Source organism: Ascaphus truei, unplaced genomic scaffold (genome assembly GCF_040206685.1).
Source record: "Ascaphus truei isolate aAscTru1 unplaced genomic scaffold, aAscTru1.hap1 HAP1_SCAFFOLD_650, whole genome shotgun sequence".
Lineage (NCBI taxonomy): Eukaryota > Metazoa > Chordata > Amphibia > Anura > Ascaphidae > Ascaphus > Ascaphus truei.
The window spans coordinates 179,210-194,890 of record NW_027456983.1 but is presented as its reverse complement, the minus strand read 5'-3'; the positions used below and the strand labels follow the sequence as shown (position 1 = coordinate 194,890).

At 47.6% G+C, this 15,681-nt stretch overlaps 1 protein-coding gene across 1 annotated transcript; it reads left to right on the top strand.

Annotated features, from left to right (window-relative positions):
* Positions 1–4,000: 4,000 nt before the first annotated feature.
* EXOSC2 (exosome component 2) lies at positions 4,001–14,847 on the top strand. The gene is made up of 9 exons (XM_075584566.1): positions 4,001–4,206; positions 5,493–5,594; positions 7,016–7,061; positions 7,749–7,838; positions 8,869–8,934; positions 10,617–10,685; positions 11,710–11,886; positions 12,515–12,643; positions 14,354–14,847. The coding sequence occupies exons 1-9, from the start codon at positions 4,085–4,087 to the stop codon at positions 14,432–14,434; spliced, it is 882 nt and encodes a 293-aa protein (XP_075440681.1). The 5' UTR covers positions 4,001–4,084; the 3' UTR covers positions 14,435–14,847.
* Positions 14,848–15,681: the final 834 nt, after the last annotated feature.

The window sequence follows — 15,681 nt, the reverse complement described above, 5'->3', positions numbered from 1 at the left end:
AAAAAGTCAGACTGAAGTATGTGTTGAAGGTCAGAGAGGCTATGGCTGTGTGCATATAGGATTGTGTCATCTGCATACATGTGTATTGAGGCTTCCTTACAAGCTGTGGGAAGATCATTAATGAACACTGAGAAGAGTAGGGGCCCCAGAACAGAGCCTTGCGGGACACCACAAGTGATATCCAGGGGGTTGGAGTTAGAGCCTGAGATGGACACATGTTGGGATCTTCCTGATAGGTAGGACTGAAACCAGTTTAAAGCATGTTTCCCTATTCCAGAGCTCTGGAGTTTGTTAAGCAGGATAACATGATCAACTGTGTCAAAAGCCTTTGCAAAATCTAGGAATACTGCACCAGTGAGTTGTCCCCGTTCCATTCCATACTGGATTTCATTGCAAACTTTTAGCAGGGTAGTTACGGTGGAGTGTTTGGGACGAAACCCAGACTGGAATTGGCTAGGGAAATTTGTCTTGGTGTAGAAATCGCTTAATTGGGAGTGGACACATTTTTCCATAACTTTGGATAGAATTGGGAGAAGTGAGATTGGCCTGTAGTTTGAGACAGTGTTTTTGTCCCCACTTTTGAAGATTGGGACAACTCTGGCAGTTTTCCAGGTCTTAGGGATATGGCCTGCAGACAGGATAGAGTTGACTATGGACGCAATTGGTTTGGCAATGGCTGGGGCACCAAGTCGTAGGAACCTAGATTGTAGTAAGTCGGGTCCACATTGGCTGCTTAGTTTTAGTTTGAGGAGCGCTTGTGTAATCTCCTCTTCAGATACTGGGCTAAATTGAAAATTGTGGGCAGTGTTGGGAGGGGGTGGGACTGTAGGGATACTCCCAGGATGAGATTCATGTTTGTGGTTTGGGCTGCGTTTCGCTAATAAGTTAGTGGCACACCCCACAAAGTAATCATTGAATGCATTTGCAATGTCAGTGGGGTTTGTCAGAGTAATATCCCCCTTAGTGATATTACTTGGTTGTTGATGGTTAGGAGGATGGAATATATTGTTGATAACCTTCCAGAAGTTAGCTGGGTTTGATGTATTTTGGTGGAGATTGTCAGAGTAATATTGTGCTTTTGCATGCCTTGTTTGCCTTGTGCACATGTTCCGCATGCATCTGTAGTGATTGAGATCCTTGGTAGTGCCAGTTACTTTGTAGCTTTTCCACAAGGCATCCCTGAACTGGTAGAGTGCTATAAGGTCAGTTGTAACCCATGGAAGGTGGGCCCCCCGTACCTTTATTTTGCGTAGTGGAGCATGGGTATCGCAGAGTTTTAAGAACTCGGATTGGAAATAGTCCAGCGCAGAATCGGGGTCGGGAATTAAATCGAATCTGTGCCATGGGCAGTTGGTAAGGTCATCCAGAAACTGTTGTGGGTTAAAGTTTTTAAATGTTCTAGTGAGGAGAACTTTAGGGCTTGATTGGGGCGGTTTAATTTTCCTTACACAGTACACTATTGCATGGTCACTGAAAATGTCAGGAAGGATGCCAGAGGATTGGATTCTGCTGGGGTTTGAGGAGAGAATCCAGTCTAGCAAGGAATGGTTATGCGATTTCAGGTTTATCCGTGTGGGTTGGGAAATGAGTTGTGATAGGTTAAGTGACTTGAGTTGTATCTGGATTTTGTGGTTTTTAGGGTCAAGCCAATTGAAGTTGAAATCCCCTAGAACTAGCAGCTCACTCTTCTCATTCAGAGAGGAAATGGAGCCAAGAAATTGGGTGATATCAGTCAAGGATTGTAGAGGGGCTTTAGGGGGGCGGTAGATGCCAGCAAGCAAGATGGGCTTAGAAAAGGGGAGGCAGATTTTGCCAACTAGAGTTTCAAAAGAGGGTGGACTTGGTGGGCAATTTAACAGTGTAAATTGTAAGGTGTCTGCAATATAAAATAACACCCCTCCTCCTCTCTTTGACCTATCTCTCCTAAAAATGGAGTATCCCTGAATGGCAATATTTGCATCAGGGGTTTTAGGGGATAGTCATGTTTCTGTAAGAACGATGGCTTTGGGTTTATGCATAAGGCACCATGCCCTTAGTTCATCCAGTTTGGGCAGCAGGCTCCGGATATTTATGTGGGCGACAGATAGCCCTTTTTGGAATTTAAAGGTGGAATTCTCAGGGGCATGGGACAGAGCTGAAATGGGAGGACCTGGGTTAGTTTCAATATCACCTGATAAAGAGAGTAATAGTATGAGTAGAAATTTGGGTAGTTGTTTGCAAGTTGTAAATTTGTGGTGTTTTCCATTAGAGTGAGCAGTGGTTGGTGTGCTGATTTTTAGAGTTCTCCACCAACATTCAGTAGATAGTGCAAGGCTTTTGAGTAGTCCAGGGTGTATGGTGATGTTGGGTGTGGGCCAGGATGGAGGAGTTTGTAGTGGATAGAGGGAGTAACATCTCCATGAGGCCAGGAGAAAGAAAAAAGTTAAAATACATAGCAGGTTCATGATGCCAGAGGTAGGCAGTGCTTCAAGGAGCTGTTGTGAGCAGAGTGAGTGTGAGCAGACTAACAGCAGGTGTGTGCCTGTTCCTTGTCAAATGTTTAGCTGTATTGCAATGCTAGAGTCAGTTCAGGGTTTCAGTGTATTGTGCAGTCAGTTTTGGGAGAGACTGCAGTAAATAAGTTGTAAAGGGGTGGGAGGTTGAAATAGGCAGGTTAGCAAGCATGGGATCATAGTGTGATCTGAATAGCTTACCGTTTGTTGTCTTGAGTAAAAGAGTTTGCAGTAGATCCAGTCCCCAGTCACCTCTAGTCAAACTGTAGTCTAACTGTATTTGCGCTCTGGGACATCGGGCTCTGGGACATCGGGCTCTGGGACATCGGGCTCTGGGACATCGGGCTCTGGGACATCGGGCTCTGGGACATCGGGCTCTGGGACATCGGGCTCTGGACATCGGGCACGTGGGGGGATGGAGTATTTTCGATTTCCCCAGCGCTGGACACTATTCAAAGAGGTTCGAGAGGTAATAAACCTCAGGGGGCATCTGATGAATGGGGGTTGGACCCCGAAACAACATGCCAAGGGCTCGTTCCCACGGCTAAGCTGTGACTGTCTAATACTTTTCCAATGATTATTTTTTGTTAGACTTGGTATGTATTTTGTGTATCTGCAATCTTGCTTTGGGGATTAGAATGGTTGGCTTTTTTTTTTTTTTTTATGGATTTGTATATATTTTTTAAACCCTTTTTACATTTTTTTTTGCATTTATATCGTTCATTTGGAGGCAGAGAAGTTTGCCGGGTGTGCGACCTTCCAGGAAATTAGTTGGGTTTACGTTAGGGGAAGTGGATTCGCCACGGAATTTAGTCCTATGCAAAAGCATATTATTCATCTGAAAATCTTCAACTTTCAAATATCAAAGTTATACAGACAGTCCTCGGTTATACAACGGAACCCGTTCTGGAAGTAGCGTTGGATAGTGACACCGCTGTAAAGTGAGTCCCATGTTAATCAGTGGCGGTGAGCGTCGGATAACGCATTCAGGCGTCGAAAAACGGCCCATAGGGTTGCATTGTAAAGCATTGGATATGCCATTCGTTGTAAAGTGAAACGTTGGATAACGAGGATTACCTGTGCACAAAGCAGTGCTGGCTGTTCTACATATGTATATGTATTATGTTGTATATTTTCGTTTGTTAAATGGTTTGCAAGGAAAATATAAATGTACAAATATGCCAACTTTTGCAGATCTTTTGAATGCCCTTTTGCATTATATCCTATGATACAAATCATCTTTTTTTCAATGTAAAATACATTTTATTGCAGTAACAATGAATATATGATGACTATAGGAAGGCCTGGATCATTTGTCAACACAGAACATTTACATGTGTGCAATCATCCTGTATTTCCTGCAGGTGGCAGTCATAGACCATAAGATTTTGCCAGTACCAAATATGGCCGCCATGCTGCATTGCTTCCGGCCTGCATGTATTTTTGCAGATTTCCCGGACTTGACATGGCTGCCACGCCAGCGTCTCTGCCACCTTCCAACATGGCGGATGGCGGAAATCCGTCAGGAAGCTGCCAGCAGTTGACATGGCGGCGCCTTTGGCACGAGGAGGTACTCTGCTAAAGTGTTGAGGATGGCGATGGAAGTTAGGCTGCCGGTGGCACGAAAACTGGTTAGCGAGTCCATAGTGCAAGAGAGTAACCGACACCTGGTGTCTCCCGGGGACACGATCACCACAGACACCGGGTTTATGAGGTGAGAGCACGCTGGCAGCCGGTTATGACCCGATGCTGGCTGGGTCCCCAAGAACCACCGGACTGATCATACAGTGCGGATGAGTGGAAGAGCGGGTCTCCTTTCCCAACCTCCCTTATACTATCTCTCCCAGACTGTTCCTGTAATGTGCCTTTTGTGGTTGTTTTTTTAACTGCAGGTACTTCATGCTGTCACTCTTGTTTAACAGAGGATACAGTAAGGCTGCGCTTATAGTGCCGGCGACAGTGACGTCGCTTTAAAACAAATGTATTGAACCCGTTGCGTGCGCTTATAGTCGGAGCGACGGCTTGGTCGCTATCGCTGGTAGTCGCTTGATTTTTCCAGCGACCGCAGCGTGACGTCAGCGTAGCTGTCACTATAAGCGCAGCCTAAGGTAGCAGTGATCTACTTAATGACTAACGGCTGAAGAGATTAGAGAGTCACTTTCTGGGCCAGACCCCGTCTCCAGGATATTTTTCCATGTGTTTTTTTTTTTTTAGGTGACCTGAAAGCTTGCACTCTTATTAACCACTAGTTAACCATGGGAGGAATCACTTTCTGCTTACTTTTATTCTGTCTGCGTTACAAGGTACCATACTCCATCGTTCTAGCCCATAGCCGAGGTTCACAAGGACCATTATTACAGTGCAGTCTTTAAGGCTATCCTCTCATTAACACAGGTGACTCAATACTTTTGACTGAACCACCTGTGCTCAAGCCGGGGGTATCCTTAAAACCTGGACTGTTAGTGGTCCTTGATGACTGGAGTTGGGAGTTCTGGCCTATAGTGTCTCTCCTTGTCTATATATTGTGACATGTTTGTACACAGCCACTTATCAGCCCAGCTAGCCAACCTACATCACTGCCCTCTCCTTCAGTCACTGTGCTATGCCCAGATTAGCTCCCGCTGTGTAAAACAGGCCTGCATAGTTGCTGATCCCACCTTGTGTTTCAGGTTAGGGGACACGGGTCGTGCATAGAAGCAATGGGGGTGTCACCATTTACGCCCTTGTGTAGCATTTTATTCAGAACTGCACGCGGGCCTGTATCTCTGTATACTACGCACCATATAAGCCTGGTTACTTGTGGTCTCTATCTGCATGTAATAGCTATAGATAGGTTAATAACTCAGGTAAGTATGTGTCAGTGTACACCAGGGCTCATGGTAAATATCCGGCTGCTGTACTTGGCTCAGAGAGGGCTGCCAGGTAACCCTGCGTGGGAACCTGCCGCACGATCGTGCTATTGAGGAGAACGGTCTCCTTGTTAATTCTCATTGTCTTTAGAGGCCATGGCACGTACATGGAGGATGAGAAGCTCCTGGCATCGGTGGCTGGCGTGGTAGAGAGAGTCAACAAGCTGATCTGTGTCCGAGCTTTGAAGACCAGGTTGGTACTTCCTCCCAAGTTGCAAATTGTTGTGACTAGATGTGTCGCTCACATGTATTCAACGCATCAAGATGAGAATACATGTATTGTTATTTGGATTTGCCCTGGAAAGTCTTCTTTTTTTCACCCTGGATCCTGGCTGTACTCCAGCTCCAACCTACATCTTCCCCAGTAACAGAGGAGGAAGTCTATCCCTTTCTTGCCTCTTCTCCTGATCTCTTCTCTGTCTCGTTTAACTAGCTGTCTGTCAACCATCTCCTCCTGGATGTCCCATGAGTACCTAAACATGTCCAAAACGAAACACTTTCTACTGTTCTCAATCGCTATTAATGACGCCAACATCCAACTCGCATCTTCAGCCCGCTGCCTGGGAGTTATTTGTGACTCCTCTCTTTCATTCCCTCTATTCAGTCCCTCACCAAATCCTGCCTTCCATCTCCACTACAATGTCAGAATCCATCCCTTCCTTATAATAACATAACCCCCTCCTAATTTGCTTCCCACTCTATCGGTGGTCACCACTCCAATCTTATCTAAACGCTTGTGCAATGCTCCGGACTTAGCTGAGCTGCTGTTCATGGAACCTTCGGAGGAGCCGGGGAGGACAGTGGGGATTTGAAGCTGGAAGTGTCAGTGAATGGGGAGTTAGTCGCAGGCCACGGAGCGCGTTGGGTAAATTGCCACGAATGCAAGGCGATGTCAATAAATCGTTTAAAGCACCAAGTAGTGCTAAGTTCTCCTCCTGCCTCTCCTTGGGAATTATGGTGAAGGTGTCGTGCCTGTTTGGTGAATGATTAGATTTGTGGAAGGGGGGGACCTTGCACTTTTGCCAGACTCCTTTACTTCACTGGCGCGCTCCTCCTATATAAGTCCCTACACTGGCTCCCAATATCATACAGGATCAAGTTCAAGATTTGAGGCCTCACATCAAGGGTTCTCAACAGCATAGCTCCTCCAAACATCTCCAACCTCATTTCTAAGAATACTCCAATTGGCACATGAACTACCTCTTCCCACCACCCACCCCTTCCCACCCTCTTTCCCTTTTGTGCCGCTGTAGAATATTGTATTATACTCGTGTGTTATATTCTTGCATCTTTGTATTGTGCTGTGCAATATTTTGTTGTCCTATAAATAAATGATGGTAATAATGACTCCTGTGTATTACCAGGTAGTTATCCAGTCATCCAGCACCTGTGGGTCCTCTTGCCTTTCAGCTACCATTGCATAGAAATGTCCCAGCAGTTGATTCCGCCTCCCTGAGTTTGACTGGCATGTACTTTTGAAAACCATTGAATATAACTAATTTGAAAAACTCCATGCAGGAGAAAACAGCATTTTACAATCCCTGCCTTTCTGGTTCATTCCGGGCGACGAGTACGGGTAAATCCAATAAGATGTATACTCTGTGTTTCCTTTAGATACAATGGAGAAGTCGGTGATATTGTCGTAGGCCGAATAACAGAGGTAAAGTGACCTTTCTGTTTGTTATGGGGCGTGATTTATAAAGTGCAATATCAATTATCATTCCCATACGTCCACGTAAGGCTGCACTTATAGTGCCTGGCGACGCAGCTCCAAAACAAATACATTGACTCCGTCGCAAGCGCTTATAGTAAGCGCGACGGTGACGGAGATACCAAAATTTTTGAAGCCGGGTAAATTTGATTTTTTTAGAGACTGTCTCGAAACCAATCAAATTGCGCGGCCCGCCCCCTTAATGACGTCACTGGCCTTGTTGCCAGAGACGTCGCAAAAAATCTAATTACAACTTTCGCTAATGGCGACGGTGACGGATAACGTCATCGGTCGTGTCGTCGTCGCCAGCACTATAAGTGCGGCCTAAGTGTATTGTAATATGCTGTTTACTGTGGCAGCACAATATAGTGTGTGTGTGTGTGTGTGTGTGTGTGTGTGTGTGTGTGTGTGTGTGTATGTATATACACACTTGCTGTTTTTATCCTACCATCTTGCCCTTGGTCATCTTGTTCTTTGGAAATACCTGGGAAACCAGTAAAGTACCATATTTGTCCCAACAATGGTCATTGCTTCTTGCAATATGTCTGCCCTCCACCCCCAAATATGAATGATATACACGCGCTCAGATCTGCTGGTGCTTTTTTTTTCTCTCGCATGCTCTTCTTGCCCGGTCAGGTGCAGCAAAGGAGGTGGAAGGTAGACACTAACTCCCGGCTGGACTCGGTGCTGCTGCTTTCGGCTGTAAACTTGGCGGGCGGAGAGTTGGTGAGTAAGCGGATCGTGTCCACTCCCCCTGCGCCCACCTCCAGACGCCTGACCAATCCTGTGTACTGAACATGTTCTGCGCGCCCGTCATTCTCAAACGGTCACCCTGATATTAAAGGGATCAAAGGCTTTTCTCTCCTTAATGTTACCAATTGCAATAAGTCGTGTGACCCGTACCTCTGTAGCTAAGTGACCCGTACCTCTGTAGCTAAGTGACCTGTACATTTGTAGCTAAGTGACCCACATGGAAACGAGGTGTAAATCCACGTTGGGTTATTTACATCTTGGCCGTTGGCGTTTTGGTTTCATGAACGGCCGGCACTTTGAATGAAAAATCGACCGTTAATAAACCCCCCTCCCCCCCCCCTTTTTTTAAATTTTTTATTTGTGCCTTTTAATCTAATGTGTGCGCCAGTACATTACTCTGACTTGTGGACTTAATGGCAACAATAAAATTAGCATAATTGAAACAACGTACGACAAACATGCAAATTTGCTGGTGCGGAAATGTCGCATTGAAAGTCGGCTCCCGCTGTGCGAGATCCCATCAGCGCGGTGATTGATAATGCTCTTACTGTTTACAACTGATGGAGTTATTCGGGTCGGCTTGGCGTGAGCGCGCGGTTTCTTGGCTGTAGTATTGTTTGGGTTTATCCGTACACGTTTGTAGTGGGCACTTTATGGTTTGACGGGGATTAGAGGGCAGCCAACACCAATCCTCAAGGGCAACCAACAGGTCAAGGTTTCTGGATAATCCCTGCTTCAGCACAGGTGGCTCAGTTGATTGAGCCACCTGTGCTCAAGCAGGGATATCCCCATTACCTTGCCTGTTGGTGGCTCTTGGGGACTGGAGTTGGCTGCCCCTGCATTAGCTCATCCTCCTCTCTGTGCCCTGAGTGGCAGCACTTGGCGGTAACCTAGCTGTAGCATTGCATGATACAAGTGCATCTCAAGAGGTCGTCTTGGCAGACGGCTGCTCGCGGCTTCATTACACGCACTGCTGCTCTCACGTGCCTGCGTTGTCTTTCAGAGGAGGAGGTCGGCAGAGGACGAGCTGGCGATGAGGCGCTACCTGCAGGAAGGAGACTTGATCAGTGTATCCTTAATAATAATAATAATAATAGCATGTTCTTGTATAGCGCTGCTAGTTTTACGTAGCGCTTTACAGAGACATTTTGCAGGCACAGGTCCCTGCCCCGTGGAGCTTACAATCTGTTTTTGGTTCCGGGAGGTACAGGGAAATAAAGTGACTTGCTCAAGGTCACAAGGCGGAGACACCGGGAGCCAGGTTCCCCCGCTTCAAACTCAGTGCCAGTCAGTGTCTTCATTCACTGAGCCACTCCCTCTCCCGTGGTCCGCGGAGGCACAGGCTGCGCACGGGGGCGGGGCTGCGCACGGGGGCGGGGCTGCGCACGGGGGGCGGGGCTGTGCACTGGGAATACATTCGTGTGAAATCTCTGAACAAACGTATACGTGACAGCTTTTCCAATGACAGCAGCACAGAGTTGGGTTGAAATCATGTAGCGTCGTTGATTTAGCCCTTAAGGCCAATTAAGGCTTCTTGATTGAAACCAAACTGCCGATTGATCCCATTTCTTTAGGTTCCCCCCCCCCCCCCCGTACAGCAGCATCCTCCCCCCCCCCACCCCCCCAAGTACAGCGGCATTCTCCCCCCCCCCCCCCAGTACAGCGGCATTTCCCCCCCCCCCCCCCCGCGTACAGCGGCATTCTCCCCCCCCCCCCCCCAAGTACAGCGGCATTTCCCCCCCCCCCAAGTACAGCGGCATTTCCCCCCCCCCCCCCCCCCAAGTACAGCGGCATTCTCCCCCCCCCCCCAAGTACAGCGGCATTTCCCCCCCCCCCCCCCCCAAGTACAGCGGCATTCTCCCACCCCCCCAAGTACAGCGGCATTCTCCCACCCCCCCAAGTACAGCGGCATTCTCCCACCACCCCCCCAAGTACAGCGGCATTCTCTCCCCCCCCCCCCCCCCCCCCCCAGTACAGCGGCATTCTCCCCCCTCCCCAAGTTAGGCGGCATTCCCCCCCCCCCAAGTACAGCGGCATTCCCCCCCCAAGTACAGCGGCATTCTCCCCCCCCCCCCAAGTACAGCGGCATTCTCCCCCTCCCCCACCCCCAAGTACAGCGGCATTCTCTCTCCCCCCCCCCCCCCCAAGTGCAGCGGCATTCTCCCCCACCCCCAAGTACAGCAGCATTCTCTCCCCCCCCCCCCCCAGTACAGCGGCATTCTCCCCCCCCTCACCCCCCCGAGTACAGCGGCATTCCGCCTCCCCCCCCCCCCCCAGTACAGCGGCATTCTCCCCCCCCCCCCAGTGCAGCTGCATTTCTCCCCCCCCCCCCCCAGTACAGCCGCATTTCTCCCCCAAATGGATATGAAGCTATAACACATTCTTACAGCGTGTGGTTCTGATCTTAATTTCTCGCTTTTAATTCACAAGTTTCCACGTGTTGATTATTTGACTCATATTAATTACCTTGGCGAACCTGTTTGTTTCCATGTCTGTGAATGCAAGCGGCCATTTTAACTTCCCAATGGAGGCAAATTTTCAGCAACCGCTACCTCGAGATGTAGTGTGTAAAAAAATAAATAAATAAGGGGCTTTTCTGGGGATGACGGCAAAGGGAGTTTCCAAGGACCACAAACAGGTAACATTATTGTGCTGATTGGAGAACGCTTTGTTGGCTGCGTATATAAGACACTTGGCGTCACTGATCTTTCCATCCTGTTGGACCCGTTCGTCCTTGACCCGCACTCGCAGGCAGAGGTCCAGGCGGTGTACTCTGATGGGGCGTTATCCATGCACACACGCAGTCTCAAGTATGGCAAGGTAAAACGCGGGTATACCGGCGGTGTGTGCGTACTCCGTGCTACATCCATTTCTTAGTTATATTGTCCGAGTGGGGTAGTTAGTATAAAAGTGCCATCAATTGACCAATTAAAGCTGCAATCCAAGTTGCTTGGCTTTTTGGGGGGGATTTTTTTGACATAGGATTGAAGCAGGGGGTCTCCAGAGCTAAACCCCAGGACCCCCTGCTCCCCGAGATATAGATCTCCGTATCGCTGGTTTAAATGTGTGTCACGCCGGCCGGTAGGAAGCCGCATCCCATAACGTCACGGCTTTCTATTGGCCCTGCGGGACATTTAAAGCGGCCATTATGTTAGGCGCACAGTTCCCTGGCTGCAGATACCGGCACCCTCTACGGAGAGAAGTCTCTAGAAGTAGGGGGTCCCAAGAGCTGAAATTAATGGGGTTCAGCTCCACAGACCCCCTGCTTCAATCGTATAACAAAATTAAAAACACACCCAAAAAAAAAACCAAGCGATGCAACCTGAATTGCTGCTTTAAGCAAAAACGTGTGTGTGTGTGTGTGTGTGTGTGTGTGTGTGTGTGTGTGTGTGTGTGTGTGTGTGTGTGTGTGTGTGTGTGTGTGTGTGTGTGTGTGTGTGTGTGTGTGTGTGTGTGTGTGTGTGTGTGTGTGTGTGTGTACATTTATTGCACCTTTTAGTGTGTATGGAAGAATAGCGCCCAAAAATATTGTAAGATGACTATTGCACTAAGAGAAAAACAGATAAATAGAACAATAACTATATATATATGATATATAATTTGTTTTTATATTTACATACGCACTTGTATATGTACAGTATATAAGTTGAATTTGATGTATTTCTACACACACATTTGCACCTATATTGACTTAATAGAATTTTGCCAATGCTTACATTCATTTGATACGTATACATATATAAATAGGCATATTGTATACGTATACATCTATAACTAAGCAGATTGTATACATAGACGCTATTTTTGTATAGCATGTCAGCAGATAATCGGTTCTCTGTCTTAGCTCGGACAGGGCGTTCTAGTTAAGGTTTCGCCCTCGTTGGTAAAGAGACGCAAGACGCATTTTCATAACCTGCCCTGCGGTGCCTCCGTCATCCTGGGGAACAACGGCTCGATCTGGCTCTACCCTACCCCTGAACACACGGAGGAGGAGGCGGGAGGCTTTGTCACAAATCTAGAGGTAATGCTTGGGGCCTGGAAGGTAACGGGCACCGTGGATCCCAGCTCCAGCAAGTTTCCAGCCCGCATCGTAACGTCTCGGGCAGCTGGCTGGAGATCTGTAGCTAGGGGACATTAGCAGCGTTCCCCCCACACGTTTCCTAAGCTTAGCGGCTGTGTGCTATGGTGGTAAGTGGTTTTTTTTGTGTTGCGTTGGTCTTGGAACGGTGATGTAGCTTTGGTTAAAATTCACACTGGATTCTCTGCGAGAGGTATATTATGCATTTAGGAAAAGGCTGCGCACCAAGTCACTTAAGTATCCTACATAGGGTGTCTGTGCTAGATAGAAAATACATATACAATTAAAGAAAAGACCAGAATGGTCTAATTATCAGCACCAGACAAGGGGACCGAAACGTCGAGCTCCTGTGTGTTATGGGTCAATAAACCCCCTTTTATTTTTGCACATATTTTGTCTGGTGCCGATAATTAGACTATTCTGGTATTTTTTTTTTCACCAAAACTGTGAGACTGGAAGAACGATGCTCCAGTTTCCCTCAGCCAGCGTAGGACGTTAGAAACCATTCTTGCTGAAGCTACAATGTTTCGGTAGCTCCATAAGATTATCCACATTGTGCTTTATTCTGCAGCCGATATCTATGTCTGACCGGGAAGTGATCTCTCGCCTACGGAACTGCATCCTGGCCCTGTCTGCTCAGAAGATGCTACTGTATGATACCAGCATCCTGTACTGCTACGAAGCCTCAATGCCTCACCTGGTACGACATATCCCAGCCTCTTGAGTTGCTCCAATGGTTATCTCAACTGGCTATTCCCTAAATGTATAACTTGGTTATTCATGAAATCACTTAGATCAGGGGTGGCAAACTCCAGTTCTGAATTGCCACCAACAGGTCAGGTTTTCAGGATATCCCAGCTTCAGCACAGGTGGATCAAGCAGTTTCTGCTTCACCACAGGTGGCTCAGTCTTCGACTAAGCCAATGATTAAGCCACCTGTGCGTAAGCAGGGATATCCTGAAAACCTGACCTGTTGGTGGCCCTTGAGGACTGGAGTTGGCCACCCCTGGTCTACAACATACAGATTTAGCAATCCCTCTGGCAAAGCAAAGACGTTGCCCATTGTGCAACCTTCCATCTGATTATATCAATACCACATAGCCTTGACTTGCCCTCTGTTCATGCATCATTGTTTTCCTTCACTGTGCGTTCTCATCCTGCCTCAGGCAATGTGTGTGATCTCAGAAAAGGAACTTTATCACAGTGTTTGGCATGCCTAAAAAACCAGAGTCCACCCCCCAAGTTAATAGGAATGATTCTCTTGCAAAGTTAGGCGCATTTTATAGTAGGCGCGCGTGCATGTGACGTGGTGTGTGCGCGATTTATTATATATTTTTAAAATGAAAAAAAAAAGACACGTTGGTAAAAAAATAAAATATTTATTAACAATGTACACACACACACTTCCCCGCTATCGCCAGGCTCCACACTCACTGCCGCGCGCGACCCTAGCATACAACGGCTGGCTAACCACAGCCAATTATAACTGCCGCACACGCGCACGACGCAGCAAGAGCGCTCACTATATTACGGGCCTACGGTGGTCTTTAAATACCTGTAGATTCCTGGACCATTCAATGCTCTTCCTAAAGTGTCAATGTATTTGCTTTACCAGATTAGCAGAATAGTCCTATAGCAGCGGTTCTCAGCCTTTTCTGAGTAGGAGCACCCCTAAAGGATTTTTTTAAATCTTGGGGCTGCCCTTCTCTTCAGTCCCCTCACTCATCCTCTCCCCACACCAACCCTCATCCTCCCTCATCCTCCTTTTCATAAGCGCACACCCCTCACACTCACACATCATACTCACCTATTTACGCAACACATTCCACATGTACCCCTCTTCTCACACAGCACACTCACCCTCTTTCTTAATCATAAACATCCCATTCACCCCCCCCTTCTCATTTACACCACATCCCTTCCACCACCCAATAAATGCACTAGCTTTCCTCACCCTCTCCACACAAAGCCCCCCCCCACCCCCCCACACACACACAAACACTCTCCTCCCCACAGTAAGCCCACACTCCTTCCCTCTTTCCTCCCACACACCTCATACATGTCAGCTGCTCAGCGGGCACATCCTGCAAGGTCTGGAGATGAAGAGGGTTCTCTCTTTCCTCTGTGCTGGGCTGAGAGAGGAGAGGCGGGTCGCACCCTCTATATCTCCAGGCACCGCGGGATGTTCCCCCAGAGCAGCCAGCCGTGTTCTTCCCCTGGTGCCGCGGCACCCTTGGTAGAAGGTCACGTCCCACCAAGGTTCCCCGGCACCCTGGTTGAGAAACACTGCTCTATACTGTTATCGCTGCCATTGTGGATTTGGAAGATGTGTTTTATGATGCGGAATAGAACAGTCGGCATGTGAGGGTCGCAGTTTGTTTAGCTGCTTTTATGCTTTTTCATGTTGCAGATCAAGGACCTACTGAAGATAGAAGTGATGGAAGATATAGTGATGGAGACCAGGCAGCGACTCGTGGAGCAGGAGGGCTAATCCTGACTCGTCAAAGGCCTTCCACTCCCTGGAAACCAGGCCCATTTACCAAAAGTCCCACCTGACATAACCCTGTTGGAGAAGATGCTGCAACGAAGAGGACACTTTGACCTTCAAAAAGGCATTCAACTTATCCTGGAAGACGTAGACCTCTGTATCACAGGGCAGATGACTCATTTGCTTTCTTATATTACTATGGCAACTTTTACATGGGTTGTGTATAGCCGAAACGCAGCAACATGACCTACAACTCCCCTCACATCCATGGGTCGCCTTTGTGGTGTATGCATCTTCACCCAGTGTTCCTTCCGTGGCATTACATGTTTTGTACCTTCTATCCAATTGGCTGTCTATATGTATCTGAAGTGTGATAATGTGGTCAGTTTGTAAGTAAAGTGATGCATTTGATGAGATATCTGCATGTTTATTGGGGCAAACTTTGTGGATGGGACATGCTTATAATAACCCTAAAGCCATATCTTTGTTGCTAGTGAAAATCCTCATTTACCACATGGTAAATAGGTGTCTGACAGATATGTACCTGGGTTCTTTGTGTTCCAATGAAACCCATATTTGTATCTAAATAAGTAATGTAGCGTAGGGTTGGCCAACTCCAGTCCTCAAGTGTCACCAATGGGCCAGGTATGAGTGATATCCCTGCTTCAGCACAGGTGGCTCAGACATTCTGATGGAACCCCCTGTGCTGAAGCAGGGGTATCCTTAAAAGCTGGCCTGTTGGTGGCCCTTGAGGACTGGAGTTGGCCACCCCCTGATGCTGTGTATTGCTCCTATCTGCTGTTGGAAAAAGTTCCAGTGATCCACAAGAAAGGAAACCGTTTGCTATGGTTGATTTCAAATTCAACTTTCTATTAAAGCCAGTCCCCCAAGTTCCCAGAGTGCAACTTTTCACCTGTCATGGATATACAGCTTCCTTTTGAGTAGAAAGTGAGAATTTCTGCACGATTTGAGGATTTTGCCCCTTTTGGTAAGGGCGCTGTTACATTATAACTGGGTCATTTAATTTATTGTGGGCATTTGTGCTTTTATGGATGAAAACAATCCTTCCATTTCCCCCGTCCCCGCCACACCTGTTGGCTAACTCCAGATTTTGGTTCTATCATGGTTTTTAACACCTACCTGTGGGTACATTAGGGCGTGTAGTCCTGCATTCCCAATTCTGAACCGCAAATCCCACAATGCATAGAGCAGCAGGTTACACACTGTAGTTACATAGTAGATGAGGTTGA

What these genes read in the sequence shown, in the direction of transcription:
- EXOSC2 (XM_075584566.1), top strand. Translation starts at nt 4,085, where the DNA reads ATGGCGATGGAAGTTAGGCTGCCGGTGGCACGAAAACTGGTTAGCGAG. An exon ending in TCGTAGGCCGAATAACAGAG is followed by an intron (nt 7,062 to 7,748) that starts GTAAAGTGACCT and finishes TTGCCCGGTCAG; the next exon opens with GTGCAGCAAAGGAGGTGGAA. An exon ending in ACTTGGCGGGCGGAGAGTTG is followed by an intron (nt 7,839 to 8,868) that starts GTGAGTAAGCGG and finishes GTTGTCTTTCAG; the next exon opens with AGGAGGAGGTCGGCAGAGGA.